At 33.1% G+C, this 25,050-nt stretch overlaps 1 protein-coding gene across 1 annotated transcript; it reads right to left on the bottom strand.

Moving 5' to 3' along the window:
• Nucleotides 1-402: 402 nt before the first annotated feature.
• On the bottom strand, nt 403-21,397 carry LOC131842774 (adenylosuccinate synthetase). The gene is made up of 10 exons (XM_059191345.1): nt 21,144-21,397; nt 15,462-15,564; nt 11,141-11,274; nt 8,490-8,635; nt 7,750-7,955; nt 5,594-5,748; nt 4,891-5,015; nt 4,090-4,216; nt 3,144-3,264; nt 403-2,665 (listed from the first exon to the last, which is right to left on the bottom strand). The coding sequence occupies exons 1-10, from the start codon at nt 21,327-21,329 to the stop codon at nt 2,613-2,615; spliced, it is 1,356 nt and encodes a 451-aa protein (XP_059047328.1). The 5' UTR covers nt 21,330-21,397; the 3' UTR covers nt 403-2,612.
• Nucleotides 21,398-25,050: the final 3,653 nt, after the last annotated feature.

The following is a 25,050-nucleotide window of genomic DNA, read 5'->3' as shown; positions in this document are numbered from 1 at the left end:
TTGTAAGCAACTACAGGAATTATTAAAAGATCTTTGGAATGAGAATTTCCGCTAAAACTAATTAAAAATTAGTCAACATCATTGTCTGGATAGTCCGCTTTTAAAAATAATATAAAAGTTAGCAAAATCCAATAATTTAATTGAAATAGGTACAGTTAGTAATTGTATAAATTTAGTAAACAACTTACACCACCGCAAAAAAACTATTTGTGCTGTTTTAAAAAAAATAAGTCGCCATTTTTAAAAATCTACATGGCAGACAGAAATGCATCGTAAACAAACCGTTTGGTCACTTTGTTTCAATTGTAATACAATACAGCTCTTGAAAGACGAATACAGAATAGTTTAATATTTATAACATTTTTATGAAGGAAATAAGGATCCTTATTTAAAATGTTAAAAACAAAATAAATAATATATAATTGAATAAAAAGAAAACGGCGCTATTATATCAAATGAGTTCGGAATAAATACGTATAGAATAGGTGTGCAACAAAAAGCAAAATAATGTCGTCTTTTCTAAAAACAATTTAAAATAATTCGATTTATGGATAAGAATATGAAAATAATTTAATACAATATTATTTTTAATTAAATATTCTACAAAAAGAGACTTGAAATAAGGGTACAAACATGTGAAGTTTTCCATTATTAAACTATCATTATTTTATTGTTTATTACTGTATAACAATAAATATATTTATTTATATTTTGATTATGATTAATGAAACATCATTTATATCAGCACCAATAATATTACAATAAGCGTAAAACAATGCTTAAAATTTATAGCTACGTTGTTTTAAAATAACAACTAGGTAAATATTGGTGTAATATAAATTCCCTTCCATATTGTGTACTTATTCGTAAAGCAGCAAAAATACAGATCACGGATAAATATTTATAACTTTAGGAACAATAATTAAGTCATCGCTGATGCAATATTATTGTTATTATATTTTTCTACATTTATAATTTAATATAAAAACATGGCTTAGCAATAAGTCTGGATATTAAAATCAAATAATTACATAATTGTTACATTGTATATGTAAGAAAGCACGCTTTGCAACAAGCAACACAATCAACAGGAAGGGAAGGCTTCCCACACGTTGTCTACATTTATCTAAGGACAATACTGATTTTGGTTATTTAAACCGGAACATTCCAAAGATATTCTTTTCTGCACAATTCCGTTTGGCATTTCGATCATATATGCCGTGGTTTACCAACAGTGACCTGCAGTTCGGATCGGGATCTGGAATAATCGATTCTCATCACGCTTAATGAACTTATATAATTTTATTTAATTCCGCTACAGTTAGCATTCGCGAGACCACAAATATTCAGTGCGAAATTTTGACTATTGATACGACTTCCGTAAAATAACAAGATGTTGAAAGATGTTTTGTAAAATGCTCTCGTCACAGTTATATCAGCCGTTGACCTCTCTTATGAGAACAAAAGTATAATGAATTCATGCAACCATTGCTCCTAATGGTGTCTAGAAAATAAGAGCTTGCAGTGTTTAATACAAAAATTGCTTTGTTCTAAATCTAAAGACGGGATAGCACATTTGTATTAGAGTTACAAAACCAATGTCCGCAAACGTTTTTAAAAAATGCCGAGATACATTGAAATTGATTGTATGTTTCCATACAATACTTTTTCTCGGAATGACGCAAGTCTGGCGTAATAAGTCAGTTACATGTACTCTCTAACTGAGAATATATTCGCGGTAGATTTTTGCAACGTAGGAAATAACTTTGGTATTCTTACTCCTTAATAGGAACATTTTTACATTTCGATTGTTAAGTCGCGTCCATACCTTCTATATCTATGAAATCAACAACCAATACAAATGTGGGCGTGATTTCTTCATTAGGTTTTTTGATAGATTTAATTGCTACGAACTTCAGCTACATTGCAAACTGTGAAGGTAATAACAAAACCCTTTTTCCGATCCTATAACACTATTTCACCAATCCAAACTGAAGTCTACTTTTAGTCCTACATTCTGTTTAAATTTAATGTCAACATTAATAGCATTAATAATGTTATTGTTATATTTAAACACAGAAGTAAACCTTTTAATTAATTAAGAAAAGATTTCTAAGATTCAATACAATTTATTGCTTATACGGGAATCCTTTGTGATATAATTATTTGTATATTGAACTTTATCCCAAATGCATAAGACTCCTAATGACTCGGACAGCATGTCCAATAATCGTACTCTACCGACCGATATCAATTTAAATTTTCGCAAGCAATAGAGTTCAATATAGTTTAAAAATTAATAATATCAGTATACATATTATTAACATAATTAACCGTGTCTTTTAAAAAATAAGGTATACCTCTCTCGACTTTTCGACTAGGTAACACTACCTCCTTACCTTATTTACCATAAAATTATTGGTATTAAGACTCAATGAATATACTAATAATATGAGGGTAGTATATTTTTTTTTATACTACGATGGTAGCAATTAAGCATATAATATTCGATTTACTTCTGCGTATTGAACTAACGAGCTCCGAGAGCGCTTTATTAAGTATCATAATTAACAGCATTAATCTTATCGGAAAGTTACGCATATCTGCCGATGTTAATCTGCGCTGATGATGGACTCCCGACCTTGACCGACACCGATGAATTTAACTGTAACAATAAAATATGTAATAAGTTACTATTGGTAGGGTAAAATCTCACTTATAGTATATTTTTGCAGTTTATACAGTACACAAGTTGTTTTATGTATTACTGAGATCCGTGACTGACCTGCACAATCACTTTCTTTCTGATTATGTCTCTCCATCTGTGTCAGTCTTTAGCATAAAATGGGTATTATTGGATGTGATATCCAATGAGTAGATCTACTGTACATAATAAGGAATTTAAGGACCAAGAAAGGCATCTAAGAAGGCAATTAGTACTTCGTTCTAGGAAAACAACGTAGCGTCCGTAATGGCAATATAATAAAAATCAATATAAATACAACAGTCTGAAACGAATACAGCTTCAATAAATACTTTCAGTTAAGACTAGGTTTTTTTTTATTCTAATAAACTTTCTTTAAGCACTTCTGAATAGTACTTTTTATATTCTACCACTCATTTTACTATTGATAATAACATACCAGGTATCTGTAGGTAGTCTTCAATGACTTTCACATAATTCCTCGCTTGTGCTGGCAATTTATCCATTTCCCGAACGTCTTCAATACTGCACGCCCATCCTGGTACAGTCACGTACTCCACCTATGTACAAAAAAAAGTATAAATGAAAATATTTTATTGGACGGTAATGGTATGGTGCACCTGCCTGCACTAACGGTATACGCTGGCACTCCAGTGGCAAACAAAAAGACCTATGGTCCCCTTTACTAACACCTCCTTCGATTATAAAAGGCACACCAATAGAACATCCAAGACAATTGTAGGAAATGTGTAATTATTGCAAGGAGGTATATTGCTGTTAGGTCGTTCTCCACAGGGTTCACTCTGGTAACCTTGGTTAACTCCATTTGGTTACGCCAAACACGATGCGTACCTGGTTTGTCATTGTGCATTGACACCCCTCCCGGCTAATTCAATAATCAGTGATGTCATAGCTTTCGCCGCGCACGCATGTCGCATGCATGTCTTAATAATTGTAATCAACGTGAGTGAATTCCTGAGATTCCCGTAACCGTGTGGGCCCACAGAAGAACAAGTATATTGAAATTGGGGTAAGTCATTCATATTTGACCAGCCAGTTCCTATAGTAAAATATAGTCCATCAAAGAAGGGTATACCATAGCCATCGCCGCACCACTATTTTAAAATCATGTGTTTTTTCTCATATCATAATACTAACTGTAGTATTATGATATGAGATTGGGGATATATATGCCTTTAATATAAGTAGTAGAATTAGTAACTACAGTGTAGTTACTAATTCTACTACTTATATTAAAGGCATATATATCCCCAATACAATGGGATATCTAATAATACAACATATCCCGATATCGAAATATTGTGTTAAAATTATAGAAAGATTATATTAAAATGAGTTTACAAAAAACAAAGTAACCTAATTACCTCGACTTTGCTCAGCTCAGTCATTGATGAGGGGAAATAATTGATTTTCTTTCCGTTTAATCTATACGCTACGCCGATCTTGATCTCCTTGAGGGTATCCAGAATGTCCAACTTCGTGAGACATAACCTGAAAAATATTAGGTTATTTAATTCAAACATGTAACGAAACAAGTTCATCAGCACTTACTCGAACTGTCTCTTGATTGCTTATCGACCTTTTACAACCTGCAGTCTGTTTTTGTAATCTCGGAGACTAAATAGAAAAGCAGTGTTTCCAATAATGTCTTTGTATTAAACAACTCATAAATCATTTTTGTATTTTCCATACATATAAACACTTACAAACCAACTATTTTCTTCTTTTCAACACAAAAATATTTTAAATTATTGTATGTTTTATCAAATATGATACCATAGGCAGTTATTTTCTAGAAACATATATTAAACATAATATCAACGGCAGTTCAGTTAGGCTTTAAAACACAGCCTAACTGAACTGCCGTTGAAAGTGTGAATATTATAAAAAAAATATTTTGATGCAACAGCCCCATATTTATTACCTACACTTTATTCATTTTGTGTTAATGCATGTTAAATGAATATCCACAAATTATTTGAGTGTAACAGATATAAATTAGTAATTAATATTAATTTTCGATTATGTCCTAACACTAAGAATCGCAAAAAGCTAACGAAACATAGGTAATGTCAAATTTGTCTCTGATATAAACAGAACAGACATAGTTTAGTAAAGAGTACCTGGTAAAGAGATAAGATATATAAAACCTACTGGATACTTACGAGGTGTACCCATTAACAAGTCCCGTGTACCGGACCACGACGAGATCGAGCCAGCCGCAGCGCCGGACCCGCCGCGTGGTCACCCCAACCTCATGACCTCGCTCCTGCAATAGCTGGCCTGTCTCCTGGTAACAGAATAATGTGTTTACAAACCATCTACATACGCGATATAATAATATCATAGGACAATTCACACAGTGCCTAAGCTAAGCAGAGGTTGTTAAGATTGCTAGACAACTGATATAAATATATAGATACATTTCTTTTTTGTATATACATTAACAGAATGAGGGGAGGGTGATCATTAGTATTGTGGAATAATTATCCCATTGCTAGAACCCCCCGTTTCCCCTGGAAACCTTCGTGATAAATTCCTGTTCAGTTTGACCTGATAAGCTCATTTTATCATCCTCCACTGGTGTCCCGCCAGCGTAAACTGTTAGCGCAGGAGGGTAGACCATTCCAATATCATACAAAAAAAATTAAAAATATATATTAGATATACATATAATACACCCAGGTAGATATATATACAATCAGACTCATGAGTACAAAAGTTTGAACCCGCCAACCATCGGAAAGCGGTGTGCTAAACCGTTAGACGATCAAGGCCGTCCGCCGTATAACACGAAGCCTTCTTTGCCTCGTCACAATTTTTATATAAAGACATCCGGTGTTCAAATAACTACTGATAAATACTTACATCATGGAGCTCTGTGGGGAAGGGTCCGTCGCCCACACGCGTGGTATACGCCTTTACCACTCCTAGCACATCGCCGACAACGCTTGGTGGCAATCCTAAACCGGTACACACACCTCCTATACTGCAGTTGGATGACGTCACATAGGGGTATGTGCCTGTAATATCATAAAACATATATATTTTAATTCTTATATATTATTGACAAGCTCCCAGCCTCTCTCCAGCTCTCGGCCTTGCATGGTTATACATGTATACATTCCTTATTCCTTCCTTCCTCATTTATCACTCTTACCTATTGCTAAAAACAGAATTATAATTCATTGCGTAGTTTAAAGATCTAAGGGAACAGACAGCGACTTCATTTTATACTATGTAAAGATATAGGATATCTTTACCGTGGTACACTTTGTAAAAAAATGTCTGCGTCTATTTCAATTAAACATTTATACTCGTACGAAATCTAGGCGGGTAGCTAGTGTTTAGTTAAATATTTAACATATAAAGACAAAATTGTTTACATTATTTGCTTTGAAGATTCTAAGTACGAATTGGAATTAATTACCTAAGTTTGGCAAAATAACGAAACATCGTTTGGTGTAATTACACCTTTACGTTATATTTATTAGTGTAAGTAATTAAAGTTCGAGTATATTAATAATAATAATAATAATAATAAAGACATTTATTCAGCATTACAGTATTCTTAGATGCTATCTATCTTATATACTATACAATTTAAAAGCTAAAAGCTAAAACATACTAGTAACGCTGAATGTGACTCCCACTCAGCATTTATACTGCAGTATATATATACCACAGCGCTGATTTTCAGTGGGGCCACCACACACGAGAGAGCGTAAAGATTACTAAAGAAAATAAAACGTTAAAATTAAGACCATTTTATAAATAGATATGAAAATGTATGTAAAGATAAATGCAATTTTAATTAATGTATGTATTTAGTATATTCTGTATATTATTTAAGTAGGTATATTGCTATGTAATGAGATATATATTACACTATATAAAATATATGCAAACACATTATAGGATCAAATAATCTGTGTAATCATGTTTGCCATTTCATTATGTGAAGTGCATTTATGTTGCTTATCAGATACTTTGCCGGTATCATAATGTTACACAATTCTGTAACAATTTTGGCCTATCGTTGCGATAATATTTTAGAAAGTTTTCCTAATATGTCCAGTACTTATTCCTAACACTAAAAATTCCAGATATGTGACGATGTGGCGGGCCGGGTCATTGCACTTCCAAAATATGGTAGAGCGTAGTAGTGCCAGTCACCACTACGCTCTACCATATTTTGGAAGTGTTGTCATCCCTTATACTCGTGAACGAGTGCTGCTTGTTGAGACCGGCTTGTTGTCTCAACAAGCAGCTGACAGACGACCGGTCTGCCACAACGACTGATTCAATATTATTGCGTGTTTAATATTTTGACTAATAAATTAGTGCTATAATATACACCTATAACTTTACATTTTTAAGTTGAATTCAAAGTATACCCAACTTTGAATTCAACTTAAAAATGTAAAGTTACAATAATTCTTTAAACATCAAAGCAAGCAACATGCAAGTTTCTTGTGATGAGACAGCTTTCCGAATGAGGTAGATTAAAAAAAATAACTAATGACTATTCAAAAGTGTTTAAATGGTTTTTTTAATAATGATTTTCTATTCTATTCTATAATGAAATCTAGCTATTTTAGCCGTTATGATTCGGAGCCATACATAAATTACGCCACGCGGATATTAGGGCGGTTGGTTATAAAGAGTGATATTGTATAACAAAGTTTTAGACGAGACACAAACTTCGTATAAACGATTATGACATGAGAAAAAGATACTGACATGTATTAAACCAATCATCAGATTACGACAATGGAAATACAGTTATTTGGAATAGTCTAATCATTTTTTTACCTATTTGCAAAACATTTGTTGTTTCATGAAAATATAATCTTTCTTGATATAATCAATTACAAAGAGAAATTTTAAGTCCTAGTCATATTGAGAAATACTGTTACTTGATAAGCCAAGATAATATGAACGAAGTGTAGAAATACAGTAAAATTCATGTACAAAGATGAAAATATTCCATAATTTATGTGTTTAATATAAGTAAATGTTACCAAAGTCAATATCCAACATGGCGGCGTTAGCTCCCTCCACTAGCACCTTCTTTCCGCTCCCGATCTCCTTGTGTAAGTACGAGACGGTGTCCCGTACCATTGGCCTGATCTGTTCTGAATACTTGCGATACCTGGCCAACTCGCTTTCGACATCTACCTCCAGCGTGGGGAACATGCGTTTATAACTGTCTGAGAGCGTTCTGAATCTGAAAAATAAAAGTAAAAAAAAATAAAAATATTTTTTTATCACTTAATATGTTCACTGTCATCCACGGGCTAATTCTTTTTCTTGCGTTCTTTTCTAGAACACCAACTACGAGTCGACCTGTGTTTACTTACCATTTTTTTGCAGCTATGAATATATCTTTTAGGATAACAAAATTATGCTGACTTTCATGAACAGAAAATTTATTAAAAAATATCAAAATGTCACTTTAAGCCCGATATCTGAATATTGCCGTGGTTATCAACGTGTCAATCAAAGGGTTGCCTAGTCTAGCAGTACGCGGTTCATGGGTTTGATTCATGGCACGATATACATGATGATTACAATGATCAAAACTATAATTGTTTGTATCAGTCTTAACAAAAAAAATGTTTTAGGTATTTCTATCAATTGTTTAGTAGTCACAACGCAAGCTCATTTAAAAGCCAAAGAAGAACGACTACGGACATTCTCATGTCACGATGATTACCACGTTACTTGTTTACCATTCCAACAACATAAGATAGTTACTCACTTCTCTTCAAACAGACTGAAGTCACCAAGCAGATCACCGATTCTGATGCCATTACGACTGGCTTTGGACGAGTAGGTTGGCCCAATGCCTTTTTTAGTCGTCCCTAGAGAATTCTTCCCTTTTTCTGCTTCTTGAAGACCATCTACCTGGAATACAAATGTTGTATATTTGTAGTATTGAACTATATAGATAGATATATCGTTTATGTGTTTGTTACTAATCACACACATGTTCATAAGAATAGACAATACATAATACGACTGAAGATTTATAAAAAAAATTATTATGTGTGATCTGTAGCAATACAAAAAGGTCGAAGTTCAGCGTGGAACATTGTTCAGGGAACAAAACACTGATTTTCAGCTTCAACCCATTTGAGGGTACGTGAAAATAGTAATTAAAATAAAAAGAGCAATATTATTGGTGACTGTCTGTGCGGTGTGTGTATAATAAAAAGTATATATGTGTAATAGCAACACTGAATAGACTACTGTCAGATTGCCATGTCTGTTAAATGTAAAATCATGTTTAAAACATGTAGTATTATCATAGTAAATATTCATCCAAATAGAAAAGGCGATCATATCGCTAAGCAAATTATTCCAGACTACCTTTGGATGAATTGAGAAATAAAGATAAGGAAATAGTTCATTATTTTATTTATAATAAGAAGTAAGGATAAGCATTTCGGTTTTTTTTAATACTCGGGCTGCCACACCCTTAAGTTTTACACCATTTGATACAAAAAAACCATTCGAATTACTAGTAACTTTGAGGTTAGGTGCTAAAAAATAAGTAATACGACCGCATAAATATATCTAACATATGACGTATTCGTAAACAAATCTTGTATGATTCATCGGACATACACAGTCCATTCTAGTTAGAAACCATTATGTAATTCGCATGATGCAATACACTAATCACGTGTGAAATTTTATTTAACCCATACATAAACTGACAAAACAAATCTTATCAAAGAACATTTAATACTACGTGGATTACAGAGTAAAGAACACCACTCCTTTTATGGAAAGGGGAGGGGATTGTCAGCAATGGGGATTAGTGGTAACAATGTACCTATTGCTAAAAATCCTATTGCTGACATATTATTTCGTATGTATGTTAGTTATAAGGTATTTATAATATAGGCCTAATGTAGGGTACATTGACCAGCAGATCGATTCCACGCTCCATCCTTATGAAATAGACAGATTTTGAGGGGTTTTTTTGTTTGTCAGCTGACGTGATCACGATGGTTTTTAGTTACTATATTTTTATTTTATTTTAGGGCTACTTATTATCTTGCTTATTTTTTAATTATCTAGTCTTTTTATAAATTTAAAAATAAAAATATATATATATTATTATTTCCAGAATATCTTATAAAATATTTTTTATTTAATTTATTGTTTTGATTCATTGCTTAGTTGCTGTACTAATTAATAAAAGTACTGTATTTTCATCAGTTTTATGCAGCTTGCTTTACTACTTCACTGGACGAAAATAAGAACGAGTGTAGAGGGTACTCCAATCCCGCGGAAGGAGATATGGAGCGGCTTAAGGTCAATTTTGATGAGCGATGATCTTACTTTCCGAAGTCATATTAGTGCACTATGCACTCAGGCGTTCAGGACCCTTGGATTTGTATTGCGACAGGCACACCAGTTAGACAACATACTTAGTATTAAAATACTATATAATGTCTTCGTACGCAGTAAACTAGAAAGTAACGCATTATCTGGAACCCACATGAGTCAAAATATATACTCATGGTGGAGAAACTCCAAAAAAAGTTTATACGATATGTATATCAAAGGCAGTATGGTTATTCACATACCCTAATATATATCCTACTATGTTTTTGTTGGGGATGGTGGGATATGACACACTCGAAGTAAGACACACATGTACATAGTATAAAAAGTAATACGTAATGAACAAAGGTTTACGAAGATTGCACACATGGAATAGGTAGTCAAAGTCATGAGAGGTGAAAAATGTAACCAAGCGGTATTAACATCAGTGTCTATAAAAGCGCCCAATAATTACTTACAAGCAAGAAGACGAAACTTGTTTGATGTTCCATGGAGAAGAACAGAGCTGGCCAAACAGGCTCTTATTTCTCTGACATTAAGTCTACTCAACGGTGTAGTTAGTCGCTTTCCAGATCTAGACATATTTACTTGTAATTTGCTGGAGTTTCGTAGGATGGCAGTGGATTATTTAGGTAGTATGTTAAATGGAGATTAGGTATTATTATTATTATTGTTTTTTTTTTCTCTTTTGTTTTTCTTGTGTAATTACTGTTTATAATTGTATGTATTTCAATATTATCTTAAGTGGGCATATTGGGAGACTGTTAAGCTCACTTAGTACGATGTAAATAAATAAATAAATAAATTTCTTCTATCTAAAATTCATACTGAGTTTAGTCTGAGAGCACCTCTAGAGGTTCGACCCTCGGCTCAGGTAGTCGTAATTTCCCGCCAGTTGGAATAAGATAAGGGATCAATCTGAGGAGAGCCTGTAGATTACAAAGATATTCGACTAGCTTCCAGAGTTTTCTTGCTTGAGTAGATACTTTCCTTCTCAGAGCATACATGTACATTAAAAAAAGTAAATCGTAATGAACAAAGTTATTTCTTTACCTGCTGGTGAATATCGAAGACCAAATGCGCTCTATCTGAGATGATGAGCCGGTCTCTCCAGCCTTCCATACCCTTCAGTTCATTTTTCTTCAATTCCTCGAAGAGACCAGGTAAATGTATCACCACACCATTGCCTGAAATACATTAAGAATTAGAAATATAATAATAAAAATATTGAAAGCAATATTTGGATTTATGATGATATCTTTTTCATATGCGTCAGAAATCAAAGTATTTAAGTATATCCATTAGCTGTTTAGTTTATTGCAACGCGTGCCGGACACTTTTATTTATATTAATAAAAATATATATAATCAATTGTACTGAGGGGAAGGTTGAAACAAATCGATTTCAATATTAAATTACATTCCAATTTAGCTTACATAATCTCTTATCTTCCAATATTATTCTAGATATTTTACATTTCATGTATTATATATATATATATATATACATGATAAAAATGGTGGTTGGTTGTTCCACAGATTAATCAAATAAAATATCTTTATTCATGTAGCTCTATTAGAGTCTTATAATATGTTAAATCTAAAGTCAGTTCGGAGTGCTTTCGAATTAAGAACTGACAAGAAACTCAAAATAATACAGATGCATTTTTTTAAGTTCAACTAGGTAGAATATCGTGACCACCAGCGTGTGATATTGCATTTTTGTCAAGAGAAAACAATCTAATCACTGGCCGTAACAGCCATAACGCCCCACAAGCAGCACCCGTTCACGAGTATGACAGACTATATAGTAATACTTTATATATATATTTATTTATTTTTTATTTAATACAGAAGGATCATCATTACAATATTATTTATACAATAGGTACACTTTCTAGACAATATCAATCCTTTCAGTATTTATGCGTAGTCCTGGCTTCTGAACTAGCATTAGCCGTGTGACATACTGTTCTTACTCATACGGCGAAACTAGCCCACTAAGAAATTATATTGATAGTTAATATAAAGTGTAATTAATCAGGTATCAATATAAACATAACATACCGTCACGACTAATATCCCAAATGGAATAGTCACAGTCAATTATCAATGTTGAGGGGAACACAACACTTGACATGCCTACATTAGAGTCTACTGCTGTCTCTCGTATTATTTTTTGGTTCGATATTGGTGTATCCTTCATTGGAAAGTCAGTCAGAAATATATAATACACAAAGTTTTTTTGTGTCGTCCAAATTTGAAATCACAACCTGTTGGGTATAAGTCGATGTAGTTAACCACTAGGCCACAACGCTCTCAATTTAATTATGTACCAATATGCGGGCATATATACCTACAGATAGATATGTATCAAGAATGTGCAAAACCATGAAATTGAATGACACTTGGCTCCGTACCAGCTATTCACAAAGATAATTGTGTTTTGTAAACAACTTCTTACAGAACTACACAGATTGCTTCAGGACACAAGTAATTCCGATTCTGTTGCAAAGTAAGTCCAGCGCAGCGGCACGATTATGTAACGGTGTTGATAGCAATTCTTTTTTGAAACGAAATGGAAATATCTATTTTATCTGTTATGCGTAAAGTATTTGATAGTTGTAGTTACAAGAGAAGTCGCAGGACTGGGTGACTCAAATACCATAGTCAAATGGCAAAACTGTTTTAAAACTCGGAAACTGTGTTAAAATATTATTTTTATTTCAAAATAACAGTGTATTCACTATTATTTTTTCTAACTGGTATGACTGTGACGCTCTAGCAACTTTTCAGCTGGTGGTAATCGTCTACCATCTACTATATACATGAAAAGCACCTCAGACATCTTGTTATAATGTGACACCCGTTCGTTGCCGGGGGGAGGGAAGGTGGCTGTCAGTAATGTGGACTAGCAATTTACAATGACTGGAAACCATCGTGGTCAATTCTTTTTATCAGCTGGGCAGTGGTAATCGTCTACCTCATACTACTATATACTCAAAGTAAAGTGCCGGCGGGTTAAGCATTTAATTATAACAGTGCGTTGCTATCCCAGATTCCCTTATCAGACATCTTGTACAACTTATAAAGGTGATACTGTACATAAGATAAATAAAAAAATATCTATACATATAAATAAAATTGGAGTGTCTGTTTATAATACTGAATTAACAGTTTTTTACTACACGCATATGAATACAAATACGGTACATGCACAAAAATATCGTTTTTACAATTTTAGTCAGTCTGTCTGTTTGTTCCGGCTAATCTCTAAAATGGCTGGACCGATTTTGACGGGACTTATTTTGGTAGCTGATGTAATAAGGAGTAACCAAGGCTACTTTTATTTTAGAAAAATAAAGTTTAATTCCACGCTGACGTAGTCGCAAGTACAGCTAGTTGTAAATAAAATTAACTTGGAATAATATTCTCGGTTACCAATTACTCTAAGTAATGACAATGCAAGTGCTTGCTGGATCCTGTCACGGTCCGTGGACGATTCGTGCATCATAAAGCACGACCTTGGGGACCAGATTAGTCATTTTGAGGCCAGTATTAATTTAAGTCGCTGTGGTACCTGGCAGCCGCAGGCACTGTAATAGCTGATCACGTAATACCTACTTGGTATTGTTTGTGGTATTTTTACATTATTATCCACTAGCTGTGGCCGCGACTTCGTCCGCGTGGAATAGTGACATTGACCAAATAAAAAAATAATAATAATCTAACCCAAAAAAGCTAAAGCAAAAAGTTACATCGTTCTAGGTTCAAAACTTAACTATTTCTATACACATTTCATCCCTATTTTATCTTAACTCCTTACGGGTAATTTTTTTTCAAACTTTCAATGACATTTTTATTTATATTTAATCAACAGCCTAAAAAAATCTTCTAGCTTTAATATGACAATACAACCATACAAGCTTACCACTCCCTTTACAACACCTTTTCGCATTAAAAAGTAGCCTATGTCCTTTCTCAGGTTCTAGACTATCTGTGCACCAAATTTCATTTAAATCAGTTTCGACGTGAAAGCGCGACAGACAGACAGAGGTATTTTCGCATTTATAATATCAGTAATGATTGTATAGTACGCTGACATAGATATGCAATCCATCGGTGGAACTAGTGTTACCAATTTTATCAGGCTGTTTTTCATGTAATTGGAATGGCAAAGAAGCTGACGGCCCACCTGACCAGATGCGGCAACCATAATGCATTACCATTGCCATGCCATGCCTCTTATCCTGTAAAAATCACAACTAAATGGGCAAACGTTTAAGAACCTCAAAAATATGGGATTTCTTTATTTATTAATTCACAATCGTCGAGATCACGTCACTTCTTATAGATTTAATAAATACGATATATTGTATATAAGTAATACTAGTTTTGAAACTTATTTTATCTTTCATACTTAAGTTTCATCGTTCAAAATTTCTTTTACCTGAACAATTGTTTCCCATATTTTATATATTTGCAAATGCACAGAACTGCCAAGTTACAAAAAAGAGAGAAAAATAACATAATACAGAACATTGAAAATGCCAGAAAAATGGGACGTCTCGTGATATACAGAACGGCAACACGAGCCCAAACATAAGGATCGGTTTGTAAGTTGTCAGTAAGTGACGTTTTTCACTAAACATTTTTTAAAGTTATAACGATAACGAACAAATTAGAGAAATTGCGCATCACCATAATAAACCTTCGTGATCTGAGGGCAGTATACATTCATAGTAGTTATATATTAGAACATCATATGTAAACTACGGAAATAATTACTGCACAATATGTGTGGTATGCATGTAGAACAATTAACAACAATGTATAGTATATAACTACACACAACGTAATCCTTATAGCAAGCAAATAAGGCTCATTTTACTGCACATGTTCATAAGAAGAATGTAAACTATATAATGTGTAGATTTGGCAAGCATTCAAAGGTCGAGCTATGCTATCGGTCAATAATCATGGTACTATATTTACACTCATTATCAACTTCCTTCTTATTGACAAAGCGACCTACTATGACGTATTTTTGCCACCTGTCCTACACTCGGGGCCAGAATCACAATGCTGGTATAGAGGAAATCATTACTCTAAAAGAAACACAAACATATATTACTGTCTGTAGATGTAGACGAGTATAAAATATTCCATTTTTAAATTTACACCTACAATATTAGCAAAGCAAAATGATCTTTATTTTTTGCAGCTATAGATAACATATTCGTCTTACAAACAACAATATGGAGGTTTTGTCTCGTTCTTTCTTATGCTGACTACAGTACCGTGACAAATTCTGTGTTTCAAATATGGAATAGTCTTTGAGTAAGACAGTTCAATTTAAAAAAAAAATTACTCACCAATTACGGAGGTGCATTTCTGATTGATGATTCCACTCGGCAGTAAGTGAAAATCGAACTCCTTGCCATTGACAACAACTGTATGCCCAGCATTATTGCCTCCCTGTAAAAAAATCTATATTATCCATCTGTGCACAATACTCTATGAAATGAGAGAATTTGGGATGTACCTAATTTAATGCTATTTGAAATTAGATGTTTTGATCTCAAAAATTACAGCCAGATTAGTCATCTGTCTAGTCTTGAAAACAACTCCGATAGATCGATATTGGAAAACGTTGTTCCGTTATGCTATACCTAATCTGCGTACTGGTGAACAAATATTTATTTTCGACAAGACTACAGTAAGACCCCGCTTAATGCAGTTTCGGTTTAGCATTCCTTTATCTCAACCCAGGGATTCGGAACATAACGGAATGACGTCGAGGAAATAGATTAAGAAACAGCAGCTAGACTTTTTAATGTTGAGCTCAAGGAATTAACTGAGCAAGAAGAAAACAAAAATAATGATAGTAGTGATTCCGAAAAATAGAAAGAAAGAGCACTGGGACTTATTGGGAGGTAATACCCCGCGTTGAGCGGGGTCTTACTGCATTACGATTATTTTTTGTATACCGTATTCGAAGGTAAGACCTTTGTAAGATATTATTGAGTGCTCTTACAAGAGCGATCTTATTAATTTCATTTTGCAACTTACTCCATATTGTAAATAGTTGTGAAATCTAAATATCTACAATATCGTCAAGGTCTGAGTTTCAATTTCTAAAGATTACGTAGCGAATGCAGTTAAATGAAATATAGTTTCAAGTAGGTGACACTTTCAAAATAACAGATAAGAACTTTACACAAGTTTCAAGGGTGAGATATGGCAGTAAAATTACAAGGAGACGTAACACCTTAGTCATATAGGAAAAATAATAATAATATCTCACGACCACGCACAGCGCCATCTAGTCCCACGCTACGCAGAGCTTGTGTTATGAGCACTAGACAACTAATATAAGTGCATAGATATATTTTTCTGTGAACACATACATAATTTACATAGAAAACACCCTGACCTATACCTATGAATACAAATGTTTGTAGCGTCCGAGGAATCGAATCCGCAACCATCAGATGTAAGACAGTCTGCAAAACCGCTAGACCACCGAGGCCGTCCTCCAAAAATACATGGGCAGTATCAAGGGCGTGTATTTAAGAGTCCCGTCCGTGTTTATCAAGTAAAGAAGCAACGATTTTCCATCATGTGGGATATAATACGATGGATAAAAAAAACTTAAAACTTAAAATATGATTTTCAATTCTAGAAATATATATGTATATGTACTTTATGCGTATACGTAAAGTAATAAACGACAGTTTTTATTGAATACTGAAAGTTTTAAACTGATGGTAAGATGGTATTTTGTTTTTACAGGGTCCTGAGTTGTAACATTAAATAAACGCCTACTTCTCGTAACTCCTCCATTAGTGACATTGAATAATTCAACATACTTACTTCATTACAACTAAAAACAACATAATAATAATAATAATAATATGTTTATTATTCCATTGACAAGGTTAGCTGGTAATTAAGCTAATAACAATAAGCTCTCCTTTTGTTCAATCCTAAGTGACATACTAAATGCAAAAGTAAATTTGTTACCTCTTGACGCCAATAGATTAATGAAAATGAGAATAAAGGCATACGATTTAATATTTGGCATGGAATAAGGACATAAGCTACTGTAAGGATGAATGTACTTTGTAAATAAGTAATATATAAGGATTGATTATAATAATAAACGAGACAGTATACATTGAAATGTTATTATTACATTTAATTTTAATACTACTAATACTAATTTTGATTTTGGACATACATATTATTACTTAATTATATTTTGGACATTTAACAATATAAATAATTATGACATTCGTTGTTAACATTTAATAAGTTATATTAACATGAATTTAAATTTACATGCTCAAAATGTAGCTGAATAAGAAACTGTAAATTAATTTGTAAGAACAATGTAACCTATTCAAAGCAAATAAATAAATAATAATATAATAAATAATAATAAAATGTCGTGCCTACCATTCGCCCAACCAAGCACCACCCTTATACTACATACATATACGAAATCACAGACAAATGAGTAGTATTATCTTTAATGTGATTTTTTTGCCCATTAATGCTTTAAGAGCTCAATATGCCTTTATAATTCCTTCATTAAATTTGACGGACGCTTTGGTCCATGCTTTTTTTTCCTTGAGTACATGTCTATCTTTAGTCAACGTTTTGTAATAAAACTGCTATTTTTTTAATGGATAATGATGGAATGTTACACTCGCCTGCGCTAATGGTTTCCGCTAGTGGGGCACCATTGGAGGATAAGATGACGAGTCAGGTTAGTTAGCCATCCGTAACGGTTTATGTACAATTCCATTATCATCTATAAAACAGTGTCGCATGTAGTAGGTATTCATTATTATATAAATTCAACCCTATTCAAGTGCATTATCACATGTCTCAGTTGAAAGACCTGATCCATCAAGTTATCTCCCATCAAATTGCGAATACACACCCATTTTGATCTCTTAACACTCGTAATACATTTATGACATGTATTTATTAATATCATCCAATCTAAACATTACTATCAGTCACGCCTTTTCAGATAAGCAGAAATCACAAATATGCTCGTAACTCTAGTTTCGAGTCTCTATTTGTTGTAGCAAATGACCTAACAGTGCGAAAAAAATTATGGTTTACGATATTTTTATTTCCCTATAAGATTTAAATACATCACTTACATAAGAAAATTACAAACTATGTACATAATATTTAGTGACGCGAGCAATTTGTTGAAAACTAAAATATACCTTTCATCATATAAAATAAAGTATGGAATGCTGTGCAACACGATGCTATGCATTGCTTACGACGTAAGGAGAATATCTACAAACTTCGGTTAACTAGTATAGTTATATATTAGGCAAGGTAATCTAAGAAATGAAGACGAACTACATAGGATGAAAGAAATGACAGATATTTAATATTATTCAAAATAGAGGATAAAAATTGGGATACTTGATGTGGATTCACTGATACGTTAGATTTGGATACATTGATTTTAAGTATATTATTATTGACGGAAAAATTTAAGAATAAAAGGGTATTGGCTACATCAAGCAAATTAAACACATTCTGTGAGGATGCTGGAAGATCTTAGCAAGTGACAAGAATTTCACCGATAATAGTGTGGCTCTTAAATAATTAATGAATAAAGGATCAGCAACACACACCTGAAACGACTTTCAGGTGTCCATAGGATACGGAAAATGTTTACCATCAGGTGTACTGTATGCTAGTTAGTCACCATTGGGGTATAAAAAAAACAGTAAACTAGCTCTCATTTGTAGATATGAAGGATCACGGGCATCACATAATATAATAAATTTATAAGTTAATAAATTTTTTTCATAAAGACTTATTCCTAGGGATACTTTTCCGTCCTTCCTTAGTGGAATTTCTAAACTATAATGGAAAACATTATGGAAATTTTCTATCATGTAAGCTCTATAGTAAATTACTCAATGAATATGTACCAGTTTTATTAGTGCAAATAGCAACTTGATTGCCACAAACAAACAATAATGTGATAAGACTTATATACTTACTGTTAAAATTTATAAACCGTCACAGCATTCAAATAGTTTGCAGAAGCAGTTTGAAGCAGTACAAACTGTTCTTGTTAATTTAATACTGAACTCTTATCAATGGTGTAAAGATAAAATTAATGGAGCTAATGTGCTCTAAAGGCAATTATATATATGTGTGTACATTCATTCATCTCTGTGTGTGTTTTATAATATATTTAATAAATAGTTATGATGTAAAAATTGTATTTTTAATTCATTTTATTTATTTATTGTTATATCTTATATGTAATTCTGAGTTGAAAATACTTAATAGTTTTATTATTTTATATCCCCAGACCTATACTTAAATTAAATTTGAATGAAAATACAGGGTAGTTTTATGTAGTTACTGCTCCTTGTTAAATTATTACATTATGTATAGTATATAACATAATAATTCATTTTACCCTTGTGGGAGTAATTATTTTAAGCATCCAAATGACTAACAACCCACACACACTTCAGCTGGTAATGACATAATAAAATCCAAACTTGAAATTCAAATTGTTTTCATTAGATAAAATTATGTTTACCTTGCCATGTAGACCTACGTATCTCCCATTGCTGTGGGGGAAGCAAAAACCTATTTTGTACAGGCTGAGACTTCATTTAGTTTTTTCTTTTTTTAGGTAAATAGAAACCTAATCTTTCCACATGATAGAATCCATATTTACATCAAATGTTACATAGATATGTAAATTTGAAGTAAATACTGTGTATCTGGTAAATTGTGTAAATGTAACAAACAAACAGACAGACAAACACACTTATGCATTTATAATATGTAAGCAAACCATATGGTTAGCAAAACTGTTGACAATAATTCAAAATTCTATCCAATATTTAAAAGTTAATTGGATGAAATACCTCTCTTATTTAAGTCACTTATTTCTCTTTAATTAATTTATTAGGAACATTATATTTTCAAATGACTTCACTATACCAAATATATAGACATCCAAATTATAAAGCACTGTGAAATTTGAGAAGTGGCACTGTTTTCTTATTTATTTCAATAAATGGCCTAAATAGAGGTCATATGATGTTGGAATATTCAATCATGTAAAGATAGCATTATCAAGTGAGTGATATCTGTCCTCTTACAATAAATTTATATATCACATCACATTACATTCATAAACAAATGTTAGATAGCACAAACAAAATTATACAAAATACTATTATACAACATTTTATTTAATAAGATTTAAACATGAATAGGATTCCTTGATATTAATGAACACAACCCACATAAGAGCCATTGGCCTCTTGTTATTTTTGAATGAAACACAATTAGACAGAGCCCTAGATATAATATAAAGTTATAAAGATCACATGGAAATCATCAACGGTGTGGCCATGACAATAAACAGCCCAGACCTTGGCAGAAATCCACAATTAACATGCCTAATGACAAGGCCACAATTACGTTAGTGTTAAACAGTTACGAATTAATGATAAGCTAAGCCAACTACTCATATAACTTAAAAAACATTCTTGTAAACACTTCATTAAAAGTTATGTTTATGGTTACATAATTATTCCCAGAGGCGAGAAAAACGCGAGTTTATGCAACGTCAAATGGAACAGACGTTAGTTGTTTCATCCTAGAATACTTGGCACCAATCGCGAAAATACGATTTAATATAAAAACGGAAATTAAAATAGAACACTGTTTCGCTGTTTGCATGTTATCAAACAAACTGACCAACCAGCTATGGTAAAAGAATATATATATTTTATTAACAATTATTAATTATTTCTGTTGTTATACAACAGTAATAATTAATAATGAAAAATAAAAATCTATATAAAACCGATGTTATAGGCATCGCTCACGTTTATGTATAACCTCAAAAATATTTCGGTGTAAAAGATATTTAACGTATATACGATAAGTTTAATTTTAAAACAAATTTATTTTTATATCCTATGTCCTACAAAATTATAATAAAATTTTGTTAATTAACAAAAAGTTAAAGTTCTGACCTGGCAGCGGCAAACGATATCAGAATTTAAAGCCAATAAATCCACAACTTTTCCTTTGCCTTCGTCGCCCCACTGGGCACCCAAAACAACAGTCACTTTATTATTTTCCATTTTATATTTCTTGCACGGACATGAGGATATCTCGCCGTTTAGTTCGGTATACTTTGAATCTGCACTCGAAGCCATTATTTATAACAAAGTTCAAAATTAATTACGATTCGAGAGAGAGAAACATGCGCGCGCCGCGGTAATCACTTGACTACACAAAAATATATAAATAAATACAAATATATATTATGTCTAGGGATGTCCGTTACCAGTATCTAATAGTACGTACTCGATACTTCTATTTCGATACAAAGTGATTTTGGCATCGAATCGATCTTGCTATATTTATTCTATTTATTTGTTATGAAACAAAAAATCTGCTTGGTTGTTTTGGGAACAAAATAAAGATAACTCAATATGTGATCATTTAAAACAAAATTGCAAAATATACAAGGTATGTCGGTTCGATATGTTCACGATGACACAACTCACGACATGACTCAAAGAATCACAGCTATTATTTGAAATAAAAGATAACAGGAAATCAAAATCCTTTCAGATTATTTTATATTACAGTATCGATAGAAGTATATGTACCACACATATATATAGACCACATATAATTATTCGTGGTATCGATTGATAGGGGTACTGATATATGAGTAAGATCGAAAAGGGATTTGATTACTATGAACTACTATTAATATTCTCTTATCTGTTGTAGTATTGAGTAGACATTGGACATCCCTAATTATGAATGACTGGAGTAGAGATGAGAAAATACTCGATTGTGAAAGTAGTCGATTATGAAATATAATATAAAATATTATTTTAACAAATCGATTAATTATTATTTTTCTATTATATATTCATTTTTACATAAATTTTTCTCGTCACATTTTATTTCATTTAAGTGGTGTAAAAATAGATTTAATTTCTACAGATTTTGATGATTCTAAAAAATTAAGACAAGTAGTGAATAAAAAAAAACAAGATGAAGAAGCACAAGAAAATATTTTTTATTTAGTTATGAGAAAAACAAAAAAGAAACAAAATTATGTATTAAATATAAAAATTCTAACCAAATTAAATAAAAAATATAATATACGACGACATACATAATATAAGGGATTTGATCGGGTCCACTCGATTTGTGAACTTCTAGGGAGAAAAGAGACTTACGTACGACGTGTCAGTACTCCTTTATTGATACTGATCGATCGCCCGTCCAATTTAAACGCTCCTCAGCCGCTCCATAAGTCCTTCCGCGGGTTTGTAGTGTCATCTGCACTCGCCACCTATCGTCCGGTGAAGCTGTAAAGACCAAGGGATTTGATCGGGTCCACTCGATTTGTGAACTTCTAGGGAGAAAAAAGACTTACGTACGACGTGTCAGTAAGTCTTACTCCTTTATTAATACTGATCGATCCCCCGATCAATTCAAACGCTCCTCTGTTGTTCCATAAGTCCTTCCGCGAGGGTTTTACATCTGCATCATTTCCTTTACTAATTGTTTTCGAAAATTTCGGTTTTCGAAAGTTTTAGTGCGGTCATAGTTGTATATAACCATCGCATTATGCACTGACATGTTCAGAAGTCGGCGGAAAAGCTTCTTGCACCAACAAGTCTTATATATCCTTTTTATGAGGAAGCAATGGAGAATTTAATCATTATGATCGACGCCCCCCATAGAGATGTTATAATCAAATATGACTTTTGGTTTGTATTTGCAATAATCATACTTTTCTTTTTCGCTGACTTCTGGGCGGTGGAATGTTGACTACAATACCACTATGTTTTTATTTTTCCACACGAAATGACACGAATAGACTTAAATCTTTCGTCGTACTAAAGGAAACTTCGCCCCGTTACATTTTTATTTTTTGGATTTGAGGGACTCCAGTATAAACTCCCTGTAAAACTGTGAACAAACTCGAAGAGTACCCATAGTATAAGTCTTGTGTTTAGTTTTAAGAAGCCTAGACTAGCCTAGAGAGTAATGACGAATTATAAAAATTGACCATTACATTAAAACCGCCTTTACCAAATAATGGTCTCATCAAACTATACACAATCTGAGATGTGGCACTCTCCAGCTCATTCGCTCGATCATGTCATAGACGTGAGTCTTCGCCGAATATACCTACTTCCATCCTCTACAGATAGTCCATCCATAACTCCCAGAGTTCGTAGCTTTTTATATGTACCGACCTTTGCTTTTTTGTTGCATTCAACTTAAGAACATTCCATTTAAGAAGCGACACTTGAATGAAACAATTTCCCCGGGTACATACAGCGTACCTGCTGCATTTGTTATTCAAATATTTAAGGACGGCCATAATCTTGTTAAATTTGGAGGGATTTTTGGGTAAGGCGGTGGTGTCTACGAATTGCAGTTACCTTTTGAATAATAAGAAGCGATTGTAGTGCATAATTTTATTAAAACATGCAAGCCTCGGTGGCTTAATTGTTTGATAAAAAGTTTTATAATTAGTGTTCGTGTTGCTAGGTAAAAGTTATGTCTTAGATGCAACTGTGACAAAATCATGTGTAAATTATATTTACTGTTATATATCTACTGAACATCTCCATCAGTAACTCACTAACAAACACATGTGTGGAACTCACCGGATTGATAAGAGAGAATCCTAGCCGACCTAGGCTCCGCCGCTCTGGAAGTACTGGCCTCAAACAATTACACAATATTTAGTCTAATATTCCCAAAATATATCAAAGTTTTTTTACACATGAAATAAATGAAATAGGTACTCGTCATCATCATCATCATCATTACAGCCTGAAATACGTCCACTGCTGAATAAAGGCCTACCTCAAAGATCAGATGATTATAGCAGATTTCCGGGTTTCAGGACTATGGAGTACTTCCCCTTTCTTCCGCCTTCAGATAATCCCACGACATGCCAATGCAATCTGCTCAACTCTTCCTCCAGTTCAGTTAGCTTCTCGTCGGTTAGCAGTGTTTGAACGTTGTATGTGGCCAGGGGTAGTGGTCGTCGTTTGCAGTAGCCTGGTCTTACCCGGGAATTCTTCGTATTCCCTGCCCCGCCGTTTCCATGACCGCTACCATGATCAGGAGTAGCGGGGTTGCCGGAGACTGGGGGCCGGAGCCTTGGGTGTAAATTCATTTAGTACTGCCATAATAGCCACGCTTGGCATGCGGTTGGCGATCGCGTCGTGTGATGGTAGTCACTTAGTAGAACGCTGCTGCCCGTCCCCAAGTCGATAAATCTCTTAGTCGCTTTTTACGACACCCACGGGAAGAGATGGGGTGGTACTAATACGTTAATGAAATACTAATGAGGAGTAAATCAAATAACTCAGTATGGACCCACCCACACTAGCTATTGCGGACATTGCGTTCACGCCGGCGCCGCCGATGGAAACAGGCATTCAAATAAAATTAAAATTACTTGCACAACTACTATAAATTTGTATTATCTTTTTTTATTATTAAAATTTTCAATAACTCTCAATGCAATGCTCTGCTTAATAGGCTAATTTTGTACCCAGGCAAAAAAATTAGATTGGTTTCTACTACTAAACTTTTTATTAAAACTGGCAAGCTGTGTGACAAGGACAAACTATTTAAATCGAAAATCTCTTTCGATTATTCAATTTATAATTGAATGAAAATTAATAATTACTGTTGAATAATATAATCATTTGCATATTTTGTGATATGTGCGAAATGACATTCGAATATTTTACTTAATAAGCTCTGACGACATTATTTATTGTGTGTCATTGTTATTAACTAGAAAGAGTATTAATAATATTCACATCGTTTTTGTACAGAGACATGAACTACTAATAGTAAGAAATATTAATAATAATTTTC

This window comes from Achroia grisella, unplaced genomic scaffold, assembly GCF_030625045.1.
Source record: "Achroia grisella isolate CSIRO2021 unplaced genomic scaffold, CSIRO_AGI_Agris_v1 utg1086, whole genome shotgun sequence".
NCBI classification, from domain to species: domain Eukaryota; kingdom Metazoa; phylum Arthropoda; class Insecta; order Lepidoptera; family Pyralidae; genus Achroia; species Achroia grisella.
This window is presented reverse-complemented; position numbering and strand designations above follow the sequence as displayed.

What these genes read in the sequence shown, in the direction of transcription:
- LOC131842774 (XM_059191345.1), bottom strand. Translation starts at nt 21,329, where the DNA reads ATGGCTTCGAGTGCAGATTCAAAGTATACCGAACTAAACGGCGAGATA. An exon ending in GAAATGCACCTCCGTAATTG is followed by an intron (nt 11,275 to 15,461) that starts GTGAGTAATTTT and finishes AATGTATTTCAG; the next exon opens with GCAATGGTGTGGTGATACAT. An exon ending in CATGTTGGATATTGACTTTG is followed by an intron (nt 5,749 to 7,749) that starts GTAACATTTACT and finishes ATGATATTACAG; the next exon opens with GCACATACCCCTATGTGACG.